Genomic DNA, 24,506 nt, shown 5'->3' on the forward strand with positions numbered 1-24,506 from the left:
CCACCTCGCTTATCTGACTGATATGCGCCCTTTCTCTGTTATGATCGCGCGGACGAAACACAGATAATCACATAGTATACCTTGATATTGTGACGACGACAATGAGGACTCATCTCACGCGGCTCATGTCACGCGCATTATCATTCTGTCCATTAAATCATTGCCATCGCCACGCTGTGCTGCCCGTATCATTTGGTGGAGGTGCGGGCTCGCCCCGACCGACCTGCTGCTGTCCTGGCCATCGACACCCCAGCCCCGACCTGCCGACAGACCTACGAGACCAAAGATGACCCGACCTCACCAGGAGCCCCCAGCCCCGTTGAGAACCGACGCCAGTGACAGCACCACCCAGTGATGGCTCAGCTCCCGCCCTCGGACCACCGACGTTCCAGCGAGCAGCACAGCGTCCCCATCGCCCCATCGTCCACATCGGTGCTGAACGTCATTCCTAGCCCTATGCCTTGTCGTCCACGTCGCCACCATCCATCAAGGCAGCACCGCTACCAAGGAGGCACCGGGCTACTACTGCGGGCAGCACAGCGTCACTTCATATTTCGCTCACTTGACCATCATTGACCATCGTGCCCATTGACCATCGTGCCCAGGAGGTCACGACTTCGGGGGGGGGGGGGGGAGGGTATTGTGACGACGACAATGAGGACTCATCTCACGGGACTCATGTCACGCGCATTATCATTCTGTCCATTAAATCATTGCCATCGCCACGCTGTGCTGCCCGTATCAATATCACATGCTTTCCATTTTTCTTCAGCACTCCCCGTTGTGAAGTAAGCTGAAGAACACGTAATTCATTGGTGGATAAGGGAGTGGAAGAGCGTCCTTTTGCGCTTCACCGCGACCAGCCGCGACAAAAATATGTAAACCGAAACCAATTAATTACTCCAACAAACGACCCACTTCGGTGGCAGATTTTTCTCTAAAAGGTGTCCACCGAAGGTCCCAAAAGTGGGTAGTACCCATTTTAATGCCGACTGCGCCCTGTTTTAGAAGTCATGTTTTTCACGAAACTCGTTTGAATTTTTATTTAAATACTGACCCCCTCACCCTCATTCACACAGTGCGCGGCTTGTAGGTGGTATCGGAGAGCTACTTTTAAAAACGAAATTTTTCGATTGGTGCACCCATTCGCGAATTATTTAGCCCGGGGATTTAACTGAGACACCCTGTATATATCCGATACGGTTATTCAACGAGTCGCTTAATTTATTCGTATTCAATTCCGTTTTAACATGACTATTCACACATAGCATTTCTTTGCGTAAGGGGTCGCTATGGGTGACCAGGGTCATTTTTGGTGCATTTATTTCGTTGTTTTTTGCACTAAAGCAGCTTGTACAATCATGGGACTCCCGAGACGCAAAGCGTGACACCGCTGGACATATTGAAATACATTTTTGCCTGCAAATTTTGTTGCTTTTTCCCCCGCATTTTATTTTCGTTTTTACACATCACATTGCAGGTCGATCCGCACGCTTTTAAAAAAGAACTTGGCATGCTTCTAGCCATTCCGAATGGCTTCGTTCTCTCCTGATTTGTTGAAACTGGGCGGCTTTCTGTGACACTATACATTTGTGTTAACTAGCAGAGAAAATGTTTTCCGTGTTAGCGCCGTGAAGCAACTGTTGCGGTACGTGTGGTGTACAGGCGTGGACACAGGACAGCGGGAAGGATGGCGACCAATGATTTCCCCAGAAATTCACTGCTTGGGGGGGAGGGTATGCTTGGTGAAAGTTCCACTTACGGAATTTTTCTTAGACACGGAAAAAATTGAGGCACAATGGTTACATATCTGCATAGCTTTCCCGTTTTATTTGTACATGTTATTACAGGTGTTATTACGTTAGAACACAGTACATTAGAAAACAGATTCATTATGAACGGCATTTGAACATTAAGATGCATAATCACACGACCGACAAAGAAAAAAAGACTAGCACCTTGTCTCACGAAGCTCAATGAATACATAGCAACCAACGGTGAAAACTTTAGACAAAAAAAAACAGAATACCTCGCTTGATTGAGTTGGGCGCAAATGGTTGTTGATGATCCACATTGAGTTTGCGTGCCCGCACGCATTTTTGCCCGTATATGCGCTCAATATATGAATTGAACAGTCACTTTCAAATGATTTTGGACAAATGCATGGTACGATCATCTGCATGACGGTGGTCCTACAGCCCAAGTTTGACAGAACAGGATGTAATTCGCTGCGCCGGAGTCACTACCAGACCGTGTTGGTGGCCGAGCTGGGTGGGGTCACCTGAGAAATTTCAGGGGGGGGGGGGGGTTGCAAAAATGCAGGGAGGGTGTACGGGTCCCGACAAAAGTTTACGGAACACTGGAGTGGTGTATATAGTCATCTGAGCGACACGGTTGCTGCAAACAGGAGCAGATAGACTTACAAACAGGTGGCCGGGTACTCCACGTGCCTATGTCCACTCCCGTTCGCCGCTAGGGTGTCGCTGAGATCAAGAAATACGTCGCTCTGGTGTTCCGTAAACTTTTGTCGGTATCTGTACACCCCCCCTGGGGGGGGGGGGGTTTAGGGAAATCTCTGATGACGACAGGGGTGTGTAAATATGTTTAAAAAGGACTATCATTGGACGACGACGTTGAAGCGATATCATGAACCACGTGAAAGGACATGACACGTAGGAGTAAAGCTCCACGTAGTTTTTTAGACTGAGTCCCTCTGGCCTATCTTTTCGGGGCTAACTTGGGGCATTCTTGTGGATGCAACGCCTTTCCCGCTCAACGTAATTAACAAAAGTGGTGCCGAAACCCGGGATACGGAGAACAAGGAAATCCACAGCATCGACCGAGCCCTTCAGTCATGCCTAATACGAACGATCCGGAGAGGCTTAGGAGCAAGCGTGAAGCAAGGAGAGCACAAGTCACGAAGCTTACTAACGATGCTGCTGCGGCACTTCAGGACCACAACACTACAGCGCTAGTTATTCACGTTCTCCTGGAGAAGCTGATTCAATGCAGCAAGGAACTCTATGCCCTGGATCGTGAAGTTGAGGAGCACACTCCCGCTGAAGAGTTCGACACGGATTATGCATCTGTGCTACAGTATGAAGAAAAGATCACAGAGTAGCGACGACATCGTACTCTCCACCAGCGGTACCGACAACGATCGGGTCCCTAACGGCACCGACCGGCTCTGGCGTCAAGCTACAACGCCTCCAGCTCATGAAGTTTCGTGGCGATCTTGCAGAATGGCAGCCCTTCTGGGAGCAATACAAGGCAAACATACACGAAAACAGGAAGCTAAGTAAACGTGACAAGTTTCACTACCTTCGTTCACTGCTTCTGGGACCTGCTGCCGCAGCCCTGTCAGGGCTCCAAACTACTGAGGCTGCCTATGACGACGCGATCGCCCTGCTCACTCAACGTTTCGGAGATAAAGGAAGGGTCGAGAGGCAATACTTAGAGAAACTGAGGACGCTCCCACGTGTTAGATCTTCAATATACACGGCGGCTCTGCGGAGGCTCTACGACTACGTACAAACAAATACCTGTGGACTGCGCTCATTGGGAGTCCCAAGTGTAACTTATTCGTCAATGATGACTGAGATATTGCTGGCTGCACTGCCACCCGACCTTCGACTAGACTATCACCGTGGACATGCCCAAGGCGAGACATCTCCTCCTGCAACAAACGACCAGTCCCCTGCCTCCGAAGACGAAAACGCGGCCTCTTCAGCCTGTTCGGAAGAGCTGAACAAGCTTCTCGGATTCTTGAAGAAAGAGGTTGAAAGCAGAGAGAAAAGTGGATCATGTGTCCAGCCAGACGACAAGCAGCACAAACAGCGGGCGACCACAAGCAAGGATCATGCTTGTACGCCATCGGCCCTTGCCTTGCACAGCCGGACAACGGCGGGTCTACTGAGCTGCATCTTCTGTAATGAAAAATCTCACACACCGGAGACATGCAAGGCCGACGTACCTTTGGAGAAGGCTCTCGCTAAGAACCGACGCTGCTTTCGATGTACGGAAAGCTACCACAGTTCTAAAGAGTGTCGGTTCAGGGGAAAATGCTCAAAGTGCGGCGGTCGGCACGTGGACACTATGTGCGACCCTAACTGGAAGCCCAAACTGACCGAAGACGGGCAGGCCACGAACGCTTCGCACAGGTTAGAAGCTCCTGGGCTAATGACAGCTGTCTCCCATCTGAGCACTGTCCTCCTACAAACATTTCGCGCATGGGCAGTGGCGGACTGCAGATGCCTGTACATTCGAGGTATCGTGGACAGTGGAAGTTCCAGGACGTTCATCCGCGAGGACCTCGCCCAAGAACTTGGTTTGAAGGAGGTGGCGCAAGTGGTGATCGGCATCCATACGTTCGCCTCTGGATCGGACTGCACGCCTATCAAGCGGAGCGTGGTTGAGGTGACTGATAGGAGCCAGTACGATCATGAAGAGATTACTCTTGCGGCCATCGTTGTACCTCTGGTTTGTAAAGACATCGAAGAATCACCAGTTGACAGTGAACATGTGGTGGAACTGGGGGACTGCGGGGAGCAGATCGCCGACATTGTTGCTTTTCCTGGCATCCCTCAAGTCAGTGGCATCCCTCAAGTCAGTGGCATCAGTCTGCTAGTCGGATCTGATCAAGTGTCAAAACTAATCTCAGGAGAAATCCGCCGCTATGGAAGACAGCAAGAACTGGTTGCGGTAAAAACTAAATTAGGTTGGACCTTCCAGGGCCCAAGTGCTATGAAGTCTCTCATCGCACGGCAAGCTGACAGCCTCATAGTGCTGAGGAGAAACGTTAACTGCATGACCATACAAGACGAAGAGATACGGCGAATTTGGGAGGTCGAAAACACAGGCATCGACGAAAACCCCTTACCAACGGCTGCAAGTAATGAAGTACTGGCAGAGTTTCAGTGTACCATAAAGATTGCCAACCGGCGTTATGAGGTGTGCCTCCCATGGAAGCACATCGACTTCCCCTTGCGTGACAATCGCGATATTGCAAAGAAAAGACTGAGGCGGTTGGTAAATCGGCTGGCACATGATGACGAGCTGATTACAGAGTACGACAAAAATATTCGAGCCTATCTGCTGAGCGGTCATGCTGAGCCAGTGCCTGCATCTGGGTCGAAGCCATCCAAACGCGTGTACTACATGCCCCATCGTGAGGTCATCCGACTTCAGTCAACGTCAACGAAAATGCGTGTCGTCTTTGGCGCGTCATCGCATTCTGGCTCTTGTACATCTCTCAACGACCACCTAGAAAAGGGGCCAAAGGTGCAACCAGACTTGTTGGACGTATTGATCCGCTTCAGAACGCACTCAATTGGAATTACTGCGGACATAAAAAAGGCTTTTCTGCAGATCAGCGTTGACGAACGCGACAGGGATGCCTTGCGTTTCTTATGGTTTGACAATGTGCCGCAGCGGAAGAACTTAACCCTCAGTACGAACATTGTGGAATGGCGGATGCAGCGTGTACCTTTCGGCACATCGGCTAGTCCATTCCTGCTCGCCGCGGCAACGCTACTGTATCATTTCAACTGCGTCACCGGTGGTCTGCAGAAGACGGCTGAGGTCCTGGCCTCATCATTCTATGTTGACGACCTTCTGACCGGAGCAGCGGACGTCGAGTCAGCAATTAAGCTCTACAGGGAAGCAAACGACATCACTGAGAAAGCGAAAATGCGCCTATGCAAGTGGGCTTCTAACTGTGCAACTCTTCAAGACGTTTTTGCTCCAGAGGAGAGGGTTGTCCCGAACAGCGACTGCAAAACGACAAAGGTGCTTGGGGCGGTGTGGGACAAAAGCGAGGATACACTTTCGTGTAGTTTAGACTCAATCCTCAACTAAGTCGATCGCTTCACAAGAACCAAACGCAACGTACTGCAAGCTGCAGCCAGGATTTAGACCCTATCGGCTTCCTTAGCCCGTTCACCGTGCGAGCAAAAGTGCTGTTCCAGGCTTTGTGGGTTGAGGAGAATGAGTGGGATTCACCCATGTCAGAAGACAAGCAAAAACTGTGGAACGAATGGTGCAACGAAATTCCGGAACTGACAAAGGTCAGCGTGGACCGTTGCTTCCTGCCAAGCGGTCACAGAAATCCGCAACTCCACATATTTTGTGACGCAAGTCCCAAGGGCTACGGGGCTGTAGCGTATCTTCGAGTTGAGAACAAAGACGGAACTGTAACATCAACAGTTGTTCTCTCTAAATCTCGAGTAGCCCCCCTTAAAAAGTTGACCCTGCCTCGCCTGGAACTAATGGCTGCGTTGATCGGCTCGATAATGTTGAACTACCTTACGCGGATCTGCACAGGACTGGATTTTGACTACTTCCTATGGTCGGACTCAATGATTGCGCTTTGGTGGATAAGAAGACCCCCGAGTGAATGGAAGCAGTTCGTGAGCAACCGCGTTGAGGAAATTCAGCAAAAGACCGATCATCGAAGATGGAAACATTGTCCGGGGACGGACAGCCCTGTCGATTGTCTTACTAGAGGCATGCCGCCGTTCCAGGCCCACTGATTGGGGCCCGCTGAAGATAGCCTTCATTAGCGCCCGCCAGACGGCAGCGGCCCCGCTGCGGCCCTATCTCAGATGTTCAAACTTACCCGTGCCCAGGGCTAGCGGGTGGCCTAGCCTTCACCGGCGCCCGCCAGATGGTGCGCGGATCGCTCGGCGGCGGCTTCAGATGGTTCTAACCTATCTCAGATAGCTCTATGAGCTCGAACAGACAGGGAAAAAAATACCTTTCAACGTTTATTGAGTACATGTTTGACGAAAAGCATGGCAGCCTTGGAGAGGTTGATTCCTTTGATGCTGGGCATGGTTCCACGGAAGTGACGGATCATGTAGACGTCTCCGGGACAGCGGCTGAGAAAAATTTCGTCCTCTGTGAGCTGGCACTTCCGCGTGCACTGGATATCTTCGTAGCTGTCGCTCACGTCCAGCGAGTGAAGGCACGTACGCAACGATCCAGTAGCGTTCCTGTCCAGGTTAATGCCGGACCGCATAGGTACCACGTGCCACTCTCTGATGGCCAAGATGTCGCCGGGGCATTCGTGCGCGTACGTGTGCTTATCCTTCTCGAGCTTGATGCTCGCCGTACAGTTGCCGGTGTCCAGCGCCAACGTGCACGAGACGAGCGAGAAGAGAACGAGGTGCCACATCCTTCCAGTGACGCAGGTCAAATGATGCTACTGCTACTCATCCACTGCATTATCTGTGCGGCGGCGGGGGAAAGAATGCCAAGTGAAATCTCGCTATCTACGTCATCCACTCGAGCTTACCATATTCGCAGCTTCCGTACGGGTAGGAGTCTACGTCATTGTAGAGGTATCGTTTGTCGTCGTACGCCATCAGACTTCTTTTCACATTTCTGATGGTGTACATGCACTGTTTCTTTCCCACTATTGACACCTGTTCGTGCGATACGCTAGCGTGCTTGAATAGGGTATCGCGGTACGTATCATGGAGGAGGTGTTTGCGCACAATGTTCTTTTTGACCCCTTTAGCTCTTGCAATCTGTTTTCCCCCGGCTAATTTGATGGAATACATTTTGGCTTTCAAGCATATTACTTCCTCAATGGGTACGCTACCCGTTTCACTTTTGAACGCGCCAAGTCTACCGCGATTCCTCTCGCTGTACAGTGGATGATCACGATCGAAGGAAGACAAGTCTAAATGGTCGTCGGCGATCGCACGTAACTGATCTTCGTAGTCCTTGCAGAATAGGCCGAGGATCAGAGAGTCCGTGTCAAAGTAGCAGGTAATCACCGGACAAGTGAGCTTACTCAACAGGGTTTCATAGTAGAACGAGTACATGGTTAACTTACTCAGTTCTAAAATCGTGAAGCCAATCTGCAGGGGGAAATCGCATCGCACTTTTCTCTTGCGCATTTCGTACATGACACAATCGGGGGATAAAATTTCCATTCGCGCGCATTCCACCTGACTCCCGAGGCGACTCGCCGTCTCCTCATCGAAGGCTACTCGAATGTCTCGCATATTAAATTTATTTAGCAACGTACGCCCGAAGACCGCATTATTTGAGATTTTATAGAAATTTTTCTCGAACGTCGTGCTCGAGGCGACGCGTCTGGCAACATTGTCCTCAATGTAGGGACGCAGGAATGGTGCCTGACGAAATTTTAGAATTCTGTGAATTTTGTCACCCGCATGCCAGTCTACAATAGAGCGCGAGCAGCGCGTAATGAACAACGTACTCGACCTTGTCCTTGCACGTGAGCAGCAGCTTTTTGCTGTTCGCCGGCTGATACATTAACTCTTCGAGGAGCCCTCGCTGAAATGGTGAGAGCCATTCCTTCGGAACGACCGCCTTCTCGGGAGCCAGGGGGAAGTACCGCGTCAGCGCGTGGATAGATTTTGGATACTCCAAATCGCACACGTACACGTATCCCACGTCCGAATCCGTGGGATGACGCATAAAATCCACGGAGCTAAAATCCTCGACCCATTCGAAATCACCGACGGGGAGGTGCTTTATCATACTGAATCCGTAAAGATTGTTGCAATCTATGTACGATATGTACACCTCCTCTTTATCGGGATCATAGCCACTGCACAGCGGGTTGTTAGCCCGTAAATGACGCCTGCTCGCCTGACAGAGTCCGCCTCTAACACCCGATTCGATGGTCCGGTACATGTCCTCGTCGATGATCAGCTCCAATTTTGCCCGCGTGTAATTTAGAGCGCATTGCCACGAATAGGATGCCAGCGAAACACAATGAAGCAATTCCAATCCGCGCGCGTCGTAGCACAGGCGCCGGAAGTGCTGCATTACGTCAGCATGTAACAGGGCATCCGTTTTCAGGTACAATGCATTATAATCCCTCAGATTCGAGCATCCAAAACGTTCAAATACGTGCAGCGCGTACTGATAGTCTTCGTCGCTTATATCCTCCCCCGTCAGATCGTTTCGGAAGGCGGATTTTGCCGGCAGAGCCAATTCGTCGTAGACCGCGAACGAGCTAACGTGGCTGTACGGGAATACACCTTTACGAAGCAAAATTTCGTAGTCGTCTCCAAATACCTGCTTCAGGCATTGGAACGCCTCTGCGCCCCCCATGGATTTGACGGTTTCCACGAGCTCTCCCAGCGACGAATTTAGGTACTGCATGGTATCTCTGAATAGGAAGGTGCCAATTTCGAACGATCGGATTTTTTCCATGGAACTGGCCACGATGAAGGGAGCTCGCTTCCACTCGAGAAGGTGAAATTCCCGCAACAGTCCGGCCAAATCGTAGGCCAGATTGTGCACCATGATGGGCAGTTTTTCCCGCGTCGTGCACGCCAAGTTACAGGGGTTGCACACCGTCGCGATGTAATTTGTCTCGCCGGCAGTACAACGCTTGGAATGGTCGTGGTGTCGGACACGGGGTAGATCTTGCGCGAACTCCCGCCCGCAGTACGCGCAGGTGGGTGGCAGCTCTGTGCCGCGCTCCTTGCTCATCATTCAGCACCATTTCCGCGGGGCAGGCGTTCAAGGCGATCATCTCGTCCCGCATTTCCATCAAAGCTCTGACGCACTGCCTCGCGGAATCTTCACCGTGGTGCGTCCTGATGCGCATCACCTTCGAGTCGTGGGTGCGCACGAGCACGGCACAGAAGCTCGAGGTGACGTGACGCTGCATGCCAACACCACTGGGCGCGAGTACGCTCTCCGTGTCCAACGCGACGACGTAGTTGTACTGCTGCTTGTACTGTATTTTAGTAAATTCCACGAAGTTTTTGCCCGGTTCGCAAAATTCCAATATAATTTCGTTTACGTCCGCGCACAGGCGATGATGTTTCGCCATGCTCTCTTCCTTGTTAAAAGAGCGCGTGCAACGCTCGCATACGAAACGCCTGTTGTCTCTCATCAGTAACCGCTCGAGAGACTTGATTCCGAAAAAATGTTCATCTATAGCCAATAAGTGAATTTTCTTTTCATACTCGAGTTTTGGAGGTCGCGACACGTGCACTCCCTGATCGACGTACTCGTATACGTACACGGATATCTTGTTTTTCTCTTCGAATTCGTCCAGATCAGAGTAGGAAACGGGGAAGCGACTAGGCCACCAGTACTCCGCGGCATAGTTTTCACATTTTTTCCACGAATTCTTTCCTGCGGGTGCAGGAGGGCAAGCGTATTGTATTTAAAACACTCACCCTCCTTATGTGCCGGTAAATTAATATTCGTCAGCACGTTCCTGCGTTTAGCCAAATGATCGGGAAGTGCCCCTTTGCATCCGAATTTTTTAGTTTTCACCGCGGAAATACATATTTGAACGTTTTGGACGTCGGCGGACACGAACCCACTCCCTTCCCGCTGATAATTTTCGACGCGCCCCGTGGACTCCTGAATCACGTCCATCAGGGTATTCGCGACGGCTCCGTCGCTGCGGACTTCGCGAGCAAACGCCATAAAGTGGGCTATGTGCGCGGTTATCTCCCCCCGAGTTTCCTTCACCATTAAAACATCGGAACAAATGCAAAACCTAAAGGGTATTCTTTGCGCTCTCAATATAGCGAGCATATCGTGAAAGTGACTCATTAAATATTGTCGCAAATCCTCTACTCCCTGATCGTGAACAGATGCCAATAGCATGAATCTTTTGACGATACCTCTAAATGCGGAGTCAGTCTGGAAGAAGGGCAGGAAGGATGTATCCACGTCGGGGTGCGATCGCATCACGTGAGCAGACAGTGTAGGAGGTGCGCCGTCCCGAGAATCGTCGTCCGATTCATCCTCGATATCGTGAGGATCAAAAAAGCAGAACACACACCGAGGCACTGAAAATAAACGCGGATCCGTAAGAAACGTGCAACAAGTAAAGGGGAATAACTTACTTGTGAAGCGAGTGAAAGCTGACTGTTCCCCCCCTGAGGCGATCGCGCGGCTTATAAACCAGCATCCACGCTACATGCGCCAACACGTCGGGGCTCGCTTGTTTCCACGCGGTCGTAAATCAGGTGTCACCTCGAGGATGAGGCCACGTTGGGGCCATCTGTTTAATATCAGAACGCGCGCGGCCGCAATGAGAACTCTATGGTGAGCTTTCACCGTCGAAGAAAATGTTGCGTCAAGGTAATGTAAATAGGTCTTCTCCGAGAAATTGGGTCACCTTGAGTCGGCTGCATGTTCCAACGCGTTGGGGCCGCCTGTTTTATATCAAAATGCGCTTCATGGTCAAAATGAGTTTATACTATAGAACGGAGCTTGTTTTATTCTCGGGGAAGAAATGTTGCGTCAAGGTAATGTAACGAGAAATTGGGTCACCTTGAGACAAGCCCCACGACGGTGCCATCTGTTTAATATCAAAAGCGCACTTCCACCCAGCATGGCGGGCCCTAGCGAAAAAATGTTGCGTCTAGGTGATGTAAATAGGCTTTCTCCGAGAAACTGGGTCACCTCGTAAATCATGTTTTCCGAGGCCACGCGTATTAAAACCAAAAGTAAACTGTTGTGCTTGATGAGACAAGTCTATCTGAAGGAAAATATCCCTATGAGCCCGCGTCACCACCTGCTCATTGCCGAAACAAGCTTTCTGTAACCAAACACAAAGGGTTCGCTTATGCAGTTTCCAAATGTCCTTCGCGCGCGCATCGTATATCACATGCTGTTCCTGCGTGATTGTGTAAACAGAATCGCACCACCCTTGCGCTCCTCCAGGGGTGCTTTATATAAAAGTTGCGATATATACAACTCATTTGAGGTCTGTGAAGCTACTTCCGTCGGTCGACTCCCGGTGAAGCGCACAACGAGAAGGGTATATTTCACTATTGTCTTCAAGATGAGGAAAGTTAGGTAATAGTTGTCCTCATTTTCAGTTCATTTGGCGTGCGTAGAAACTTGCACTGAGAGATATGTCATCTATTTTCGAGAAGCTGGATAAACTAAAGAAACCCGGTGATGGGGACATTCAGAAAATGAGCATTGTTCCGAACAACGAAAAGCTCGACGTGTTGGACCTACGCAAAGTGGACACTATCTATGGGGAGTCCGTGTACGTGGAACTCCTGATGGACAACGATAAACGCGTAAAGGTGTACCTACCCAGTCGTTTTAAGCGACTCACAGATGAAGATTTGCAAGAAATGCGAGAATTACCAGATCTGAAACTAGAGAAGGAGGAGAGATTCAGGGATGGTAAAAGAGACGCATCGCCCGACATCATCTTTACTCACGCGAAGAAGAAGTGACCGCGAGACCAGCGAAAGTCCGCGTCCCATATGTAATCAGCAGTAAAATAAAAATACATGTATTTCTGATTTTAAATGTTGCGTTGTTGTGATGGATTAGGAAGATAGGCTGATATGATGGGAAGCTCTATTGATAGAATGATATGATAGGGAGCTGTAGCGCGTATTCATTGACTAAGCAAGTATAGTTTGTGGGGAGCTATAGAGAATAAAGGTCACCACGCTTTTTTAAGCGACAGACAACCTTTCTAGCAGCTTTATTGATTTTAGGTCATTAGCGGCGAGATTATCGGAAAACAAGGATACAATGCTCTTCAGTGTTTCTCTTTCGCCAACAATGTCGCCACGATACAACAGTACACGCCACACATTGGAGAATACAGGCTTTGAATACAGACATCATTATATTCGTCGACGGTGAGGCGTTTCAACTCGGGTTCGATGGGTGGCAATCCGAAGGAATCAAAGTAGATGAGGTCATCCTTAATTTTCGCGTACAGAATCCAGTGCTCCCCAGCCTGCTGTCGCCGATCGGTGTTCACCACGATTATACCCGGTCTATCCAGCGCGGGCAGACGGTCGTCTCGAGCGTATACACCGCGAAAGAGCGCCGAAGTGTAATCGTTGTACTTCAGGAGTCTCTCGATATCTTGCTCGAACATTGCTAATCCAGTGTGACGTTCCTGTTCTTATCGATGGACATAATTCGCACACTCTCGGACAGTATCAATATAGGTCGTGGGTTCGGCCAAGGCACGTCGGAGCTTGAGTTGCAGACGAACGTTTCCACGCCTGATCGGTGACAGGTGGACGGAGGATTGATCGGGATCCAGGTCGTAGTACAGTAGGAACTTGTTTCCAACGTAGTGGTCGTATTCGTAGGAGACGTGCTTCTCACACAGCTGCTCCAGGAGGTTGAAGTAGCTTCGGTGGTTCAGGTTATTGTTGAAGTCGAACGTGTCTATTCGCTGCGTCCCGTTCACGGTGAGCGTCGCCGACTCAATGTCGCAGTTCACAAATCGGTACGGGTCCCGATTGAATGCTCCCTGGTAGGCTAGGGTGGGCACGAATGCGACCACCACCTTAGACGGTATCTTCTCTGGAAATAAATCTTCCAGGCATGCATCCAGGTTGCCAACTGGTAGCGAACGAATACGCGATTCACTTCCGGCCAGTGTGTAGAGAGCCTTGCGCTGCTGCAATTCCGTTTCGTGTCCGAGGAATAGGCTGGGAGACACGGTGATTTTCTTTATGTACAAGGTGGCACTCATGATTTCCACTTTATGCGTGTGCTGCTCCTGATCGGTCTTCATAATGCGGAACGCGTCGGAGCCTTGATAAAAAACAAGCCTAATTTCCACTCCCGATATGAGTAGCTTAGGCTGCAGGAAAATGTCCGAGTTGATCTTGGAAACCAGGTCGATGGTCTTACCGCCACGTGTGAGGTTGTATCGTTCGGTCGGTCCACGAGCGCGAATGTTGTTTTCCGATTGACGCGCTTCTTCTTGCGTGTACAGACCTGCTTTATGCACGGTATTGTGCTCTGTGGTGCTGGCGTGAAGCAAAATATCCAGGTAGCCTTCTATAGCTATACAAATCATTATTCGTAATCATGGTCTGATTCAAGAAGACGGCTACGTTCTTGAAAAGCGAGCTAGCAAATGCGTTGACGGGGTAGACCTCGTCGTAGGTCGTCCGATCGCCAGCCTGTGTTTCCGGTAGCGAACCATCGTCACGTACGATGCGGACTTTCGTCACTATGTACGCGGTTCAAATCGAGATAGTGGTGCCCCAAATTCGAAAGCTGGAACTCTATGACGGAGGATATGTAAGCGACTGGGTAGAATACCTCATATTCCCCTTCCAGTATATGCCACTGCGTTCCCGGTACGGAAAATAACTGTGTTTCCGACTTATCCAACAGAGGAGTGTCGGGATGTACGACGTTAATCGTGTTCATCTCGCAACTAAATCGTGGCCGCGCAACCAGCGTGATTTATGCCGTCGAAGACGTCCGGTTTTCTCCTCTTTCTTCGCCCGCCAGCCCCTCCGAGGTCGCGGAGAATTTCACGGCCCGTATCTTTCGCCGATCTTTTAAGCGCACTTCGGAAAGAGTCTCCCTCCGACAGATTTTTGGCTACGCGCTTAGCGGCCGCAACAGCCGTCTTTTTTAAGTAGGGCGATACGCGGTTAAAGAGTGGAATAGCGAAACGCCCGAGCTGAGAAAAGAAATTGCCTCCCCTCTTGTACAGGTGCGACCTGTATACCGTCGGAACGCCAAATCCGTAGATTGGTACCGCTTTAGTGTACATGCTTAAAGTGCAGCGTCAGCGTCGATCTACCGCGATTTTGTAGCGGTAGCTTGCGACCCGTGTCGTCGCGTATAGAGACGGTGATTGAGGAAATTTCGAGCTGCACTAACTTAAAATACTGAACGGGTAGAAAGCTGAAACTCAGTTGTTCTCTCGTTCTATCGTATACGAATGGAATTAATTTAATGGATGTCGCCCGTTTCCCACTACGGAGGGCGTGACGAGATCCGTGTATATCATAATACAGTTAATGGGAAGATCTATGGTCACTTCGTCGACGCCCGTATCGTTTTCGGTAAATACGGTTTTCGCGCCGAAACCCAGTAGGTACGCAAAGTAATCGGATAATGTAAGCGACACGTTTTCCCGCAAGCTCAACGAACACTTCCTCGCCCATGCATCATACGTGAGGGAAGCCTCCGGCTGCAGACGCTCATGGATGGCGCTCACGAGAGCTTCGGGTGTTTCGTAGTAATTCGGTGGAAGTTAAATGCGCCGACTTTCCGTCTCTCGAGTGTTTATGTGGATGCGGTACGTCTTCACTATGGGATTACACGTGATGCGCTTTCGGGATCCTTCAACATGGATGTGCTTCACCTGAATGAGGTCCAGGAACTCGGTCGACAAGTTGAAATTTACCGGGAGAGAAAGCGAGTAAGTGTTGTCTTTGTATTCCACCCGTGATTCTGTATCGTTCGTCGCTCTGAAGAATTCGTTGAATGTGTAGGTAATGAGCGATCGGGGTTCTGAAATTAGATCGTTATTGATCACGATCACCCGGCGAACTCGCATCATAACGGCTCTTTCCTCCGCGAGCGGTAACACGTTTGGGACGGCGCATACTCTACCGCCCTCCGGGTGATCTCCATCGATGTCGACGATTCCAAAGGCGAGATACAGCGTTCTGTCGATTAATTTCACCGAGCGCACGCGCGACGGTAGCTTAAACACGTAGTGATCTTCCTCGTAAGTCCACTCTATCCCATATTCGGGGAAAATTTTATTCAATAGCGTGTCCGTGTCTTCGAACGTGAGCTGTTTTGTTTGCCACTTCTCCGTTGATAGCGTTATCAGGTTATCAGGCGCTTGGTTCACGTTCAGGAAGCTGTTGGGAATGGAAAATCCCTCTAGACCGACGACGTACGAATCATCCAGGTGTAGCGGCTTATCTAACGCGATCGTGAAGTCATTCAGCGTGTTGGACGGGTACAGGTCCATGCTGGCGTTCGAGAGCAGATACACGTAAAATTCATTTTCTGACATCGCTGGCGGGCACCCAAGAATCGTGATCTTTGGCGTATCCGAACCAACGAACCAAGTAGTGCAATACCTCGTTAATTTTCTTCTTTCTAATCACCGCGGATATGAGTCGCTTATCGTACGAGGAAAGATGGTGGACGGGCTGCAGCTCCTGCTCGTAGAATGATCCCAGTATTTTTTTTCCCGTCGAATCTTTCACGTACACTACGGGCGGATCGGTCTTTCTCGTTCGCGACACCTCGAACACTTCGGCCGTCCACCTTTGATCGTAGCCTTTGGCGAACACGCCGCGATCTAACGCGAGCCTCACCTGGTCCCCTGCTTTATACTTGCTCTCGCGCGGGGTCGTCTTACGATTCAATCTGTTGAACAGAGCTACTTCATTTCCGGCGTTCACGTTTTTCGGCTTTTCACCCGTGACGGAGTGTACCGAGTCGTTATAGTCGGCCACTATCTTCGGCAGCGCGTTGATATAATTAAACTTCCCCGTACTAGTGAAATGCCTGGCTATTCTTTCTCTAATTGTTCTCTGCACGCGTTCACAGGAGGCCGCTTTCATTCCGCTTTGCGTGCTATAGTGATTTAGTAGCGACTGAAAGTACTGACGAACGGGGGAACCCCAAAATTCGCTTCCGCGATCCGTGAGCAAATTCTTCGGAATTCCGTGACGGAAAACTCGTTGGAAGGCTTTCTTTACGTCTTGCGGGCACCTTGTGCGAATGGGGACCATATACAGGTACCTCGATAGCGTATCTATGACCGTTAGGATGTACAGGATGTGTAGGTCTGCCTGATACAAATCCCGCACGTGAGTTGCGATGATGGAGCGCCGCTTAAATTTTTTCTTCACTGGCTTGTGAAGGGTGTAAGCATCTTCTTTTTTCAGCTGTTCCACGGCTTCTGCGCGCGTGAGCTTGTGATAACATCGGTACTGATCCACTACCTAACCCTTCTCCTTGATCTTTCTATAGGGCCCCATATTTGCTCCAGCGAGCAATGCGGTGTATTTTGAGCGCGCTTATAATTTTCGATACTTTTTGTACCAACTGGGTTTCTTGATGAGCGCGCTACGACGTGCTAAGTAGCTCACGAGAGCCACAATGTTTGAGCGATTGATTCGCTTCCCTTTATATACTAGCACATTATCCGCCCGCCAGGTGAAAACTTTCTTCAATTCTTTTAGCACAGATTTCGCGCGCGCTTTATCAACGCCGGAGGGTAGAAGATTAAAATCGAATGGATTGGGTTCCGGTTCGGGCTCCGAATGGACCGGTTCCAGAGGAGGAGGAGGAGGAGGATGATGATAGTGAGCACGCTTCAGCAAGTAATAGAGGGCTTCCAGTATTTTGCCCACTTTTACATCGTCCGAATCGTTAGATTTCAGAACTTCACCTATTTCTATTCTATGAGCCATGACCGATGGCTTTGGATATCGCTCGCCCGGCGACTCCCGCCACGAGACTTGATAGCCCCGAGAGGAGCAGTGGAAGTATGGGAATGAGACCACCTCGTTGTCCCCAATATATTTCTTCAACTGCCGGGGGCACTTATGAAGTGACTTGTAAGCGAGGAAGCGGAGGATTTTTTTGTGTTTCTTCAGGTTTTTATGAAGTTCCGTCGAAAGTGGGATATTTCCGCGTAGAATGTTCAGACAGATTTCCGAAAGGATTCGAACGTCGTCGCAGCTGAGCTCTTTAAGTAACTCTGCGCGGTGTGTCGGTTTGCTGGCAGCCAATACTTTGAGGAGCGTGAGATGTCTTCTAAGATCGGCCGTCATTTCACGGGCGTAAACAGGAACTGCCGGTCGTGCGGTAAAATACCTGTTCGCAGGCTACGAGAGGGAGGTGTTTGCGGATCCACAACTAAATAACCGTGCGCCTTCTCGGTCGCCTGGTTATATGCGTCGAGAAAATAGGAGAGCCCCTGTTTCCCGAATACCTGACGTCCGAAGGTTTCGATCTGTTGTACGGACCGAGCATTCCGGAACAATACGATATAACTGGCGTTCAGCGATATCGTTCGAAAAGTGGCGTTGTGATAGAACAAGGCTTGTGTGATCAGGATCACGGACGCGTTCTTATGGTGGCTACCCACGTACAAACAGCAACTCTACCTCCGATAGAACCCCCTTTTCCGTGATTTGATCGTCAATAACTATGAAAGTGGGATATCGCTCATCCCAATCTGCGGGTATCCTGTCCATAAACTCCACGCCATCGAAATCCTTTTCCCAGCCGGCTGCATACTTTCGTACGTAGAGTATCTTCTGCGGTGGAATGCTAAATAATTCGGGGTGTCTCATTATATTCTGCGTGAGCAACGTCTTGCCACACATGGACGCGCCGGAGATGAGAATTCGAGCAGGGTGCTGGAACTGCATGCGCATCATGGAATAACTTGAGCAGACTGTGTAGCAAGGTGTGATGCATCTTTATTTTCATCCATAGCTCCTAGCGCGATTGATGATCGTCTCCAGGACTCTTATTTCTTCCTGACATAGTTCCTGAAGCTCGCGCAGTGATTGCTCCCTGTAAGCCGACAGGTACTCGTCCAAGATTTCGCGTATGATTTCCCGCAACTTGTTTGCGGTGATACGGGAGCGCAATATGTGGCAGCACATCTCGACGAAGTTCTCTCGCTCATGTGACGCCTCGAAGCGGAACAGCGCGGAGTTGATGCACCTGAGCCGCGCCATCTGGTGGCACGAGGTAAGTTTGGATGTATGAGATAGAGACATTGGGTTAGAACCATCTGAAGCCGCCGCCGAGCGATCCGCGCACCATCTGGCGGGCGCCGATGAAGGCTAGGCCACCCGCTAGCCCTGGGCACGGGTAAGTTTGAACATCCGAGATAAAGCCGCAGCGGGGTCGCTGCCGTCTAGCGGGCGCCGGTGAAGGCTATGTTCAGCGGGCCCCAATCAGTAGGCCTGGAACGGGCCAATCGGCGGCGGCGGCCAATCAGAGGGGGCTGGGAGAGTGATCAGTAGGCCTAGAATGGACCAATCAGCGGAGCCGGTTAATTAGCGCGGCGGGCGTGCACCAATCAGCGTGAAGCAGGGCGGAGTCAAGTAATTAACATAAAAGGGGCGGAGCTATGGTGAACCAATCAACGCGATCAGTAGGTTTAGCGTGGACCAATGATGATGACCAAGCATGAGCCAATCAGCGTGTGAAGTGGGCGGAGCTGAGCCGACTGGATTGTGTTGGCTTAGAATCGGCCATCTTGGATTAAAAAAACGATGTCGTTATAGCGCTCGGTTCTTATGCCGCTCGGTTCTTATGCCGCTCGAATATTATGCAGTCTATCTCTATACTACTGTCGAATGGGACGACATGACGAACGACGAGAGGAGTTTCAAATCTAGCATTCTGCTAGTTTCGGTGTCATCGAATTCTGCAATCATTGATGCAGAGAAATACAGCAGCCACCGTAGACTGACAAGAGTACACCGCTTGGGTCCTACGCTTCGAGCGTAACGTGCGATGCCGTAACGGTCGATCGGTCGGCACTCTAACGGTCAAGGAGCTCAACGACGCGGATAACCTTTGGGTAAAGCAGGCACAGGCGGAGCATTTCGCCGAAGAGGTTAATCTGCTACAGATGGGTCATCCAGTGGCACCTGATTCGAAGTTGGCCAATCTACGACCGTACCTGGACGACAACGGCATCATACGCTTACGGACGAGACTACAGTTCGGAGCAGATGGAGAGGACCTGAAATGTCCAATCCTACTTCCCCGCGCGCATCACTGCACGAAGCTTGTCACGAAGCACAGAACACTGTACGGAGGCTTGCAGGACACATTGAACGAAGTAAGAGAGCGCTGGTGGATTCCACAGGGCCGACAACTAACAAAAGCGCTCATATTCCGATGCATCACCTGCTCGCGTAATCGAGTCAAGGCAGCTTCAGCTCCCACTGCTCCACTGCCATCTGACAGAATTACTCTCAACCAGCCCTTCGAAGTAGTGGGAGTGGACTTTGCTGGGCCTGTGATGGTGCGATCCGAGCGCGGCTCGTCAAAGTCGTACATTGCGCTTTTTACGTGCGCAACAACGCGGGCCGTGCACTTCGAACTCGGTTCGGATCTCACAGCACGCTCATTTCTCATGCCGTTTCGCCGTTTCGTTTCTCGACGAGGATTACCGAATACTGTGTACTCGGACAATGCGTTGGCCTCCAAGAAAGTGTGCCGAGATATTCTGAAGTTGCAGACGGCCGTGCGACAGAGCGAGACCCAGGATTATTTCGCCTCCCACCAAATAAAGTGGAAATTCATCGTTGAGAGGGCAGCGTGGTGGGGCGGCTGGTGGGAAAGGCTAGTGCGTACGACGAAGCAGTGTCTCCGAAAGGTACTTGGACGACAGTCTTTAACGTTCGAAGAGATGATGACTGTGCTGCAGGACGCCGAAGCGTCGATAAATGCTCGCCCGCTTACGTACTTACACGCATCACCTGACGAGCATGCCGCGTTGACGCCTGCTCACCTGCTGATTGGTCGACGACTCATCGCACTTCCAAATGGTGAACATCAACAGCCGTGATCATCTGCGACCGACCTTTCCCGTCGATGGTGTCACCGCCAGAGAATAGCTGATCATTTCTGGAGAAGGTGGCACAGAGAATATCTGCTACATCTGAGGTCTGCCCACGTCTCTAAGCCCGTGGGGTACCATTCGCTGAAGGAGGGAGATCTCGCCTTACTGCATGAAGAAAAGGTTCCACGCAATCTTTGGAAAACCGTGCGGATTGTGACACTACACAAGGGAAGGGGTGACAAAGTCCGAGCATGTACAATAAAACTGCCAACGGGGAACGTGACAAGAAGACCGGTACAGCTACTATATACCCCCTTGAAGCATTGCTGGAATGACTCATTCGGCGGGGGAGGATGTGTAAATATGTTTAAAAAGGACTATCATTGGACGACGACGTTGAAGCGATATCATGAACCACGTGACATCGAAGGACTTCTTCACTTTTTTCTGATTCTCTTGTTGGGTTGTGTGACACGTAGGAGTAAAGCTCCACGTAGTTTTTTAGACTGAGTCTCTCTGGCCTATCTTTTCGGGACTAACTTGGGGCATTCTCGTGGATGCAACGCCGTTCCCGCTCAACGTAATTAACAGGGGGTTAGCATGCGTCCAGGGCCGACTTCAGACTTCAAGTGTGCCGTTGCTCGTACGTCCCGCTCTTAATTTCCTCAAACCTGAACTGATAGCTGTGTCATCAGGCCTAAAATCTACAGTCGCAAAATCCCGGCGTTCTGATTGCACACCAGTCAGTGTGATACGTCACGCAGGATATACTTCTTAGTATAAGAAGAAAGAAACAAAATAAGAATATCCCAGCCAAGTGTGCACGTTGTATCAACAAACGTGACTACTGATTGAAGTGTATTCTCTGCGCGAAATCATAAGTGAAAGTGGCCCAAGCTTTCCAAGTAAAAACACTTAATAAGTGGTTAGGTATTCTAGTATTTATTTTGAGTCCGCAGACTTCAAGACCGGCAATATCGGAACCGGGGATTTCGCAACAATTCCACGCGTACCAGAAGTGGATGTTTCTCGGGGGACATTTTTTTCGGGGACATTTCTTCCGGGGACATTTCTTCCGGCGATATTTTTTCCGGTTCCCAACGGAGGTATACAAAAATAGCGGCGGAATAGTTGCATCTCTTCGGCAAGTCGGGCGTTCCTCTCTCTGATCCGTGGCTCTTGTGGCTTGGGCACCGCTGCAGGGTCGCACAGCAGAAGCTGCAGGCGGTACTTTGCGGCGTGCTGCACCTTCTGGGAAAATGCAAGCAGTTCCACGAGACTCGGGTGCTGGTTCGGGAGTTGGTCATGGAGTTCATTGTGCCAACCCTCAACCAAATTCGTGATGCATGCTCCAGCGTTGCCAGAGTGGCCCCATACGACACGGACGGAACGGATGTCAGCCAAAATAGCCGGAAGTGGGATATTAAGTGCTGTAGCTGAGCGCTCTCAAGAGGTGATGCTTGCTGAGGTGGATGGAAATGAAATCCTCGCTGAACGAGAGACGGAGAAATTATGGGGAGGAAGGGCAAGTGCCTTACCATGCTGAACCACTCTCGTACTTCTTCATTGTCCTGCAGACGGTTCTCAAGCCAAGCTCGTCCTGCTTTTCATTTATCGCCTTCGCATAATAAAAGACGCAGCCACTTATTTTCATCGGCTGATTCACACGGTCAGCGCCGAACACTGTCACTGCTGCATTCATTGGGTGACGTGATAGCAGCAACTTCGAAGTCAAACATCCATTGATCTGAGCCTTGTAGTGTTCCCAAGCGGCTGAAACGGTGCAGAAGTGCGTCACGAATTACATCAAAGATTTATTCATAGACGGCTGTGTCACGTCACCTGGTCAGCGCAAACACCATAGGGTGACACTCTGCTCGTATCGACACATGAAGGGTGTACAACTGCCCGGGATTCATGAGTTCTGGTGAGTTATACTTAAAGTTTCCGTCCCCAAACACGTACTCGACCGACAGAAGCGCTTCCAAGTCGTTATCTCCGCACAAGACAATCATTTCGCTGCCCGGGGCGGAGTCTCTGAATCGAAGGAATTCTTCTCCGTCGAGTGTCCGTTCGAGGCCCTGGAGGTAATCAATTGTGAAGTTATTCATATCAATCGATCAATCAATCAATTTATTTTTCATCATGTGATGAAAGAAGGACCGAGAAAAAGTTGTAAAATACAACTTGACGAGCCCGGGCCCCCGTTTTACACTACCTGCGACAACATCACATTTACAGAGTTCAAAACTACAGTGACATTCACTCATGCAATATTAGGATAAAAAATTTCAAATGAGCTCAAGAAACACTAATAACACACGTTTCGACATGGGCATCAAACATCACGTACAGTCATTCAACGAGGCACACATAATGATACCGCGAAATTCACGAATTGACGTATTAGACAAAGAAACTGCTTTAGAATTCAGCGTATTTAATAATTTAGGTAGTAGGAAATTTATGGATTGTTTTCCATAATTTGTTCTCACTCGTGGAACTTTCCAAGGATCACAATGACGTGTGTAATATGACAATTCCCTTAATTCCAGCTGAACATTACATTTTACTTTATGCAAATTTTTACATAAACAGCCGAGTTTAAAATCATACAAGTTGTGGACCCTTTGGATATTATATTCCTCAAAAAGATGTACAGTGGAGTCTCTGTATCCGACATTTGCAATCAGACGTACCATCTTTTTTTGAAGTATTAATAATCTACTCATATTTTCTTGTGTCGTCGTTCCCCATACCAAAAACCAATAGTTTATATAAGACGAGAAAAGTGAATTATAAAGTAATAATTTTTGCAACTTTTGACAGCTTCCTCTCAATGTATTGCACATGTAAGTCCCACGTTAATTTAAGGCTAAAAATGACACCCAGTGACTTTACTGACTCCACTATGTCAATTTCTACATCGTCGTAACCGCAGTAGTCACACTGATTGACTTATTTTTAGGCCTAAAAATAATATCTTTTATTTTTGACGGTTTAACGCGGAGAAAATTTGCCTTTGACCACGCGGATAATCTAGAAAGAATTATGTTTGCCTCGCTTAACATAGTTTCGACATTAAGATATTAATTTGCAGTTTATATCTATATTAATTATATCATTCATATACACAATATAAAGCAGCGGACCAAGGATACTGCCCTGGGGTACTCCATAAGATATATTACAAAGCGAGGACTGAACACTGCTGTCCATAAAAACGTACTGTTTACGACTCGCTAAATACGACCTCATTAGTTTCAATGGGATCCCTCTAATTCCATAGCGCTCTAGTTTTATCATCAATACCATGTGGTTTGTGCAATCAAAAGCTTTCGAAAAGTCTAATGCCTAATGTTAATAGGTTATTTTCTATGCCTTTAGTAATCAATTCCTTTTGCTCTAATAACGCAGTTTGAGTTGAACACCCGGGACGAAAACCATGTTGGAAATCATTGAGAACATTATGCTTTTCAAAAAATTCAAACAGTCTCGAAAGGATAATAGGTGGCGATTGTACGACAGCGCCCTGCGTTTTGATGTAAAGCCATAGCCGGAATTCAGTTCCTTGATTCGGTCTCGACATTGCGCAGAACAAACACCGAAGTGGTCTTCGACATGCCCCAGACCCTTCGACATCAGCAATGACATCGGTAAATGCCACACGAGGACGCTTACGCGTGTGCCTTATCTCCGTCCTCTTCTCGTACATATACCTTTTTGCGTAGACCCTGGCCTCCGAGGATTGCTCGGATGTTGGGTCACAGGAGTGCGCGGTCGTTGGGAAGTCGAGATCCACTTGAAGAATGCTGTTCTTTAGTGTGATGTGGGCTACTGGAACAGTGCACTTGCTGTCCGCCGCTTTTGACTTGACGCTGAGGAAGCACGATATACACCTGTAGTCGACCACCGAAGGGTCTTTTGGATGCTCAGCCTTGAAAGAAAATTCCAGCACTGCACCTTGCCATCTTCTACTCTTGTACTGAACCACCTGGTGACGAGATCGCCGCTTCGACGTCACGAATTTGAGTCTGTTTTGTCCTAGGTCTGTAGCAGGGTTGTGGCTCATATGCACCAAATGCTCATAACCTCAAAACCTCCAAACGCCCATATGCACCGAAAAAAAGTTGGTGGTTTTGAGCGTTTGGTGGAAATGAGCAGGAGGGGAGAAGCTGCTCATAAC

General features: G+C 49.5%; 2 protein-coding genes across 4 annotated transcripts in view; one reads left to right on the forward strand and one right to left on the reverse strand.

Moving 5' to 3' along the window:
• LOC135394422 (tumor suppressor candidate 3-like) overlaps positions 1-24,506 on the forward strand; it is a 118,822-nt gene that overhangs the window by 57,325 nt on the left and 36,991 nt on the right. The gene's annotated exons all lie outside the window — the stretch shown is intronic.
• Positions 6,773-10,873, reverse strand: LOC135394421 (uncharacterized). 3 transcript variants are annotated; one of them, XR_010422890.1, is made up of 3 exons: positions 10,857-10,873; positions 7,295-10,799; positions 6,773-7,227 (listed from the first exon to the last, which is right to left on the reverse strand). XR_010422890.1 is itself a non-coding variant. In XM_064625154.1 (2 exons), exon 2 carries the CDS (start codon positions 9,478-9,480, stop codon positions 8,176-8,178), a length of 1,305 nt encoding a protein of 434 aa, XP_064481224.1. In that variant the 5' UTR covers positions 9,481-10,799; positions 10,857-10,873; the 3' UTR covers positions 6,773-8,175. The 3 variants fall into 3 exon arrangements, 1 of the variants encoding a protein (XP_064481224.1); XR_010422891.1 differs by lacking the exon at positions 10,857-10,873 and having other exon boundaries at positions 7,295-10,833; XM_064625154.1 differs by having other exon boundaries at positions 6,773-10,799.

This window comes from Ornithodoros turicata, chromosome 5 (assembly GCF_037126465.1).
Source record: "Ornithodoros turicata isolate Travis chromosome 5, ASM3712646v1, whole genome shotgun sequence".
NCBI lineage: Eukaryota > Metazoa > Arthropoda > Arachnida > Ixodida > Argasidae > Ornithodoros > Ornithodoros turicata.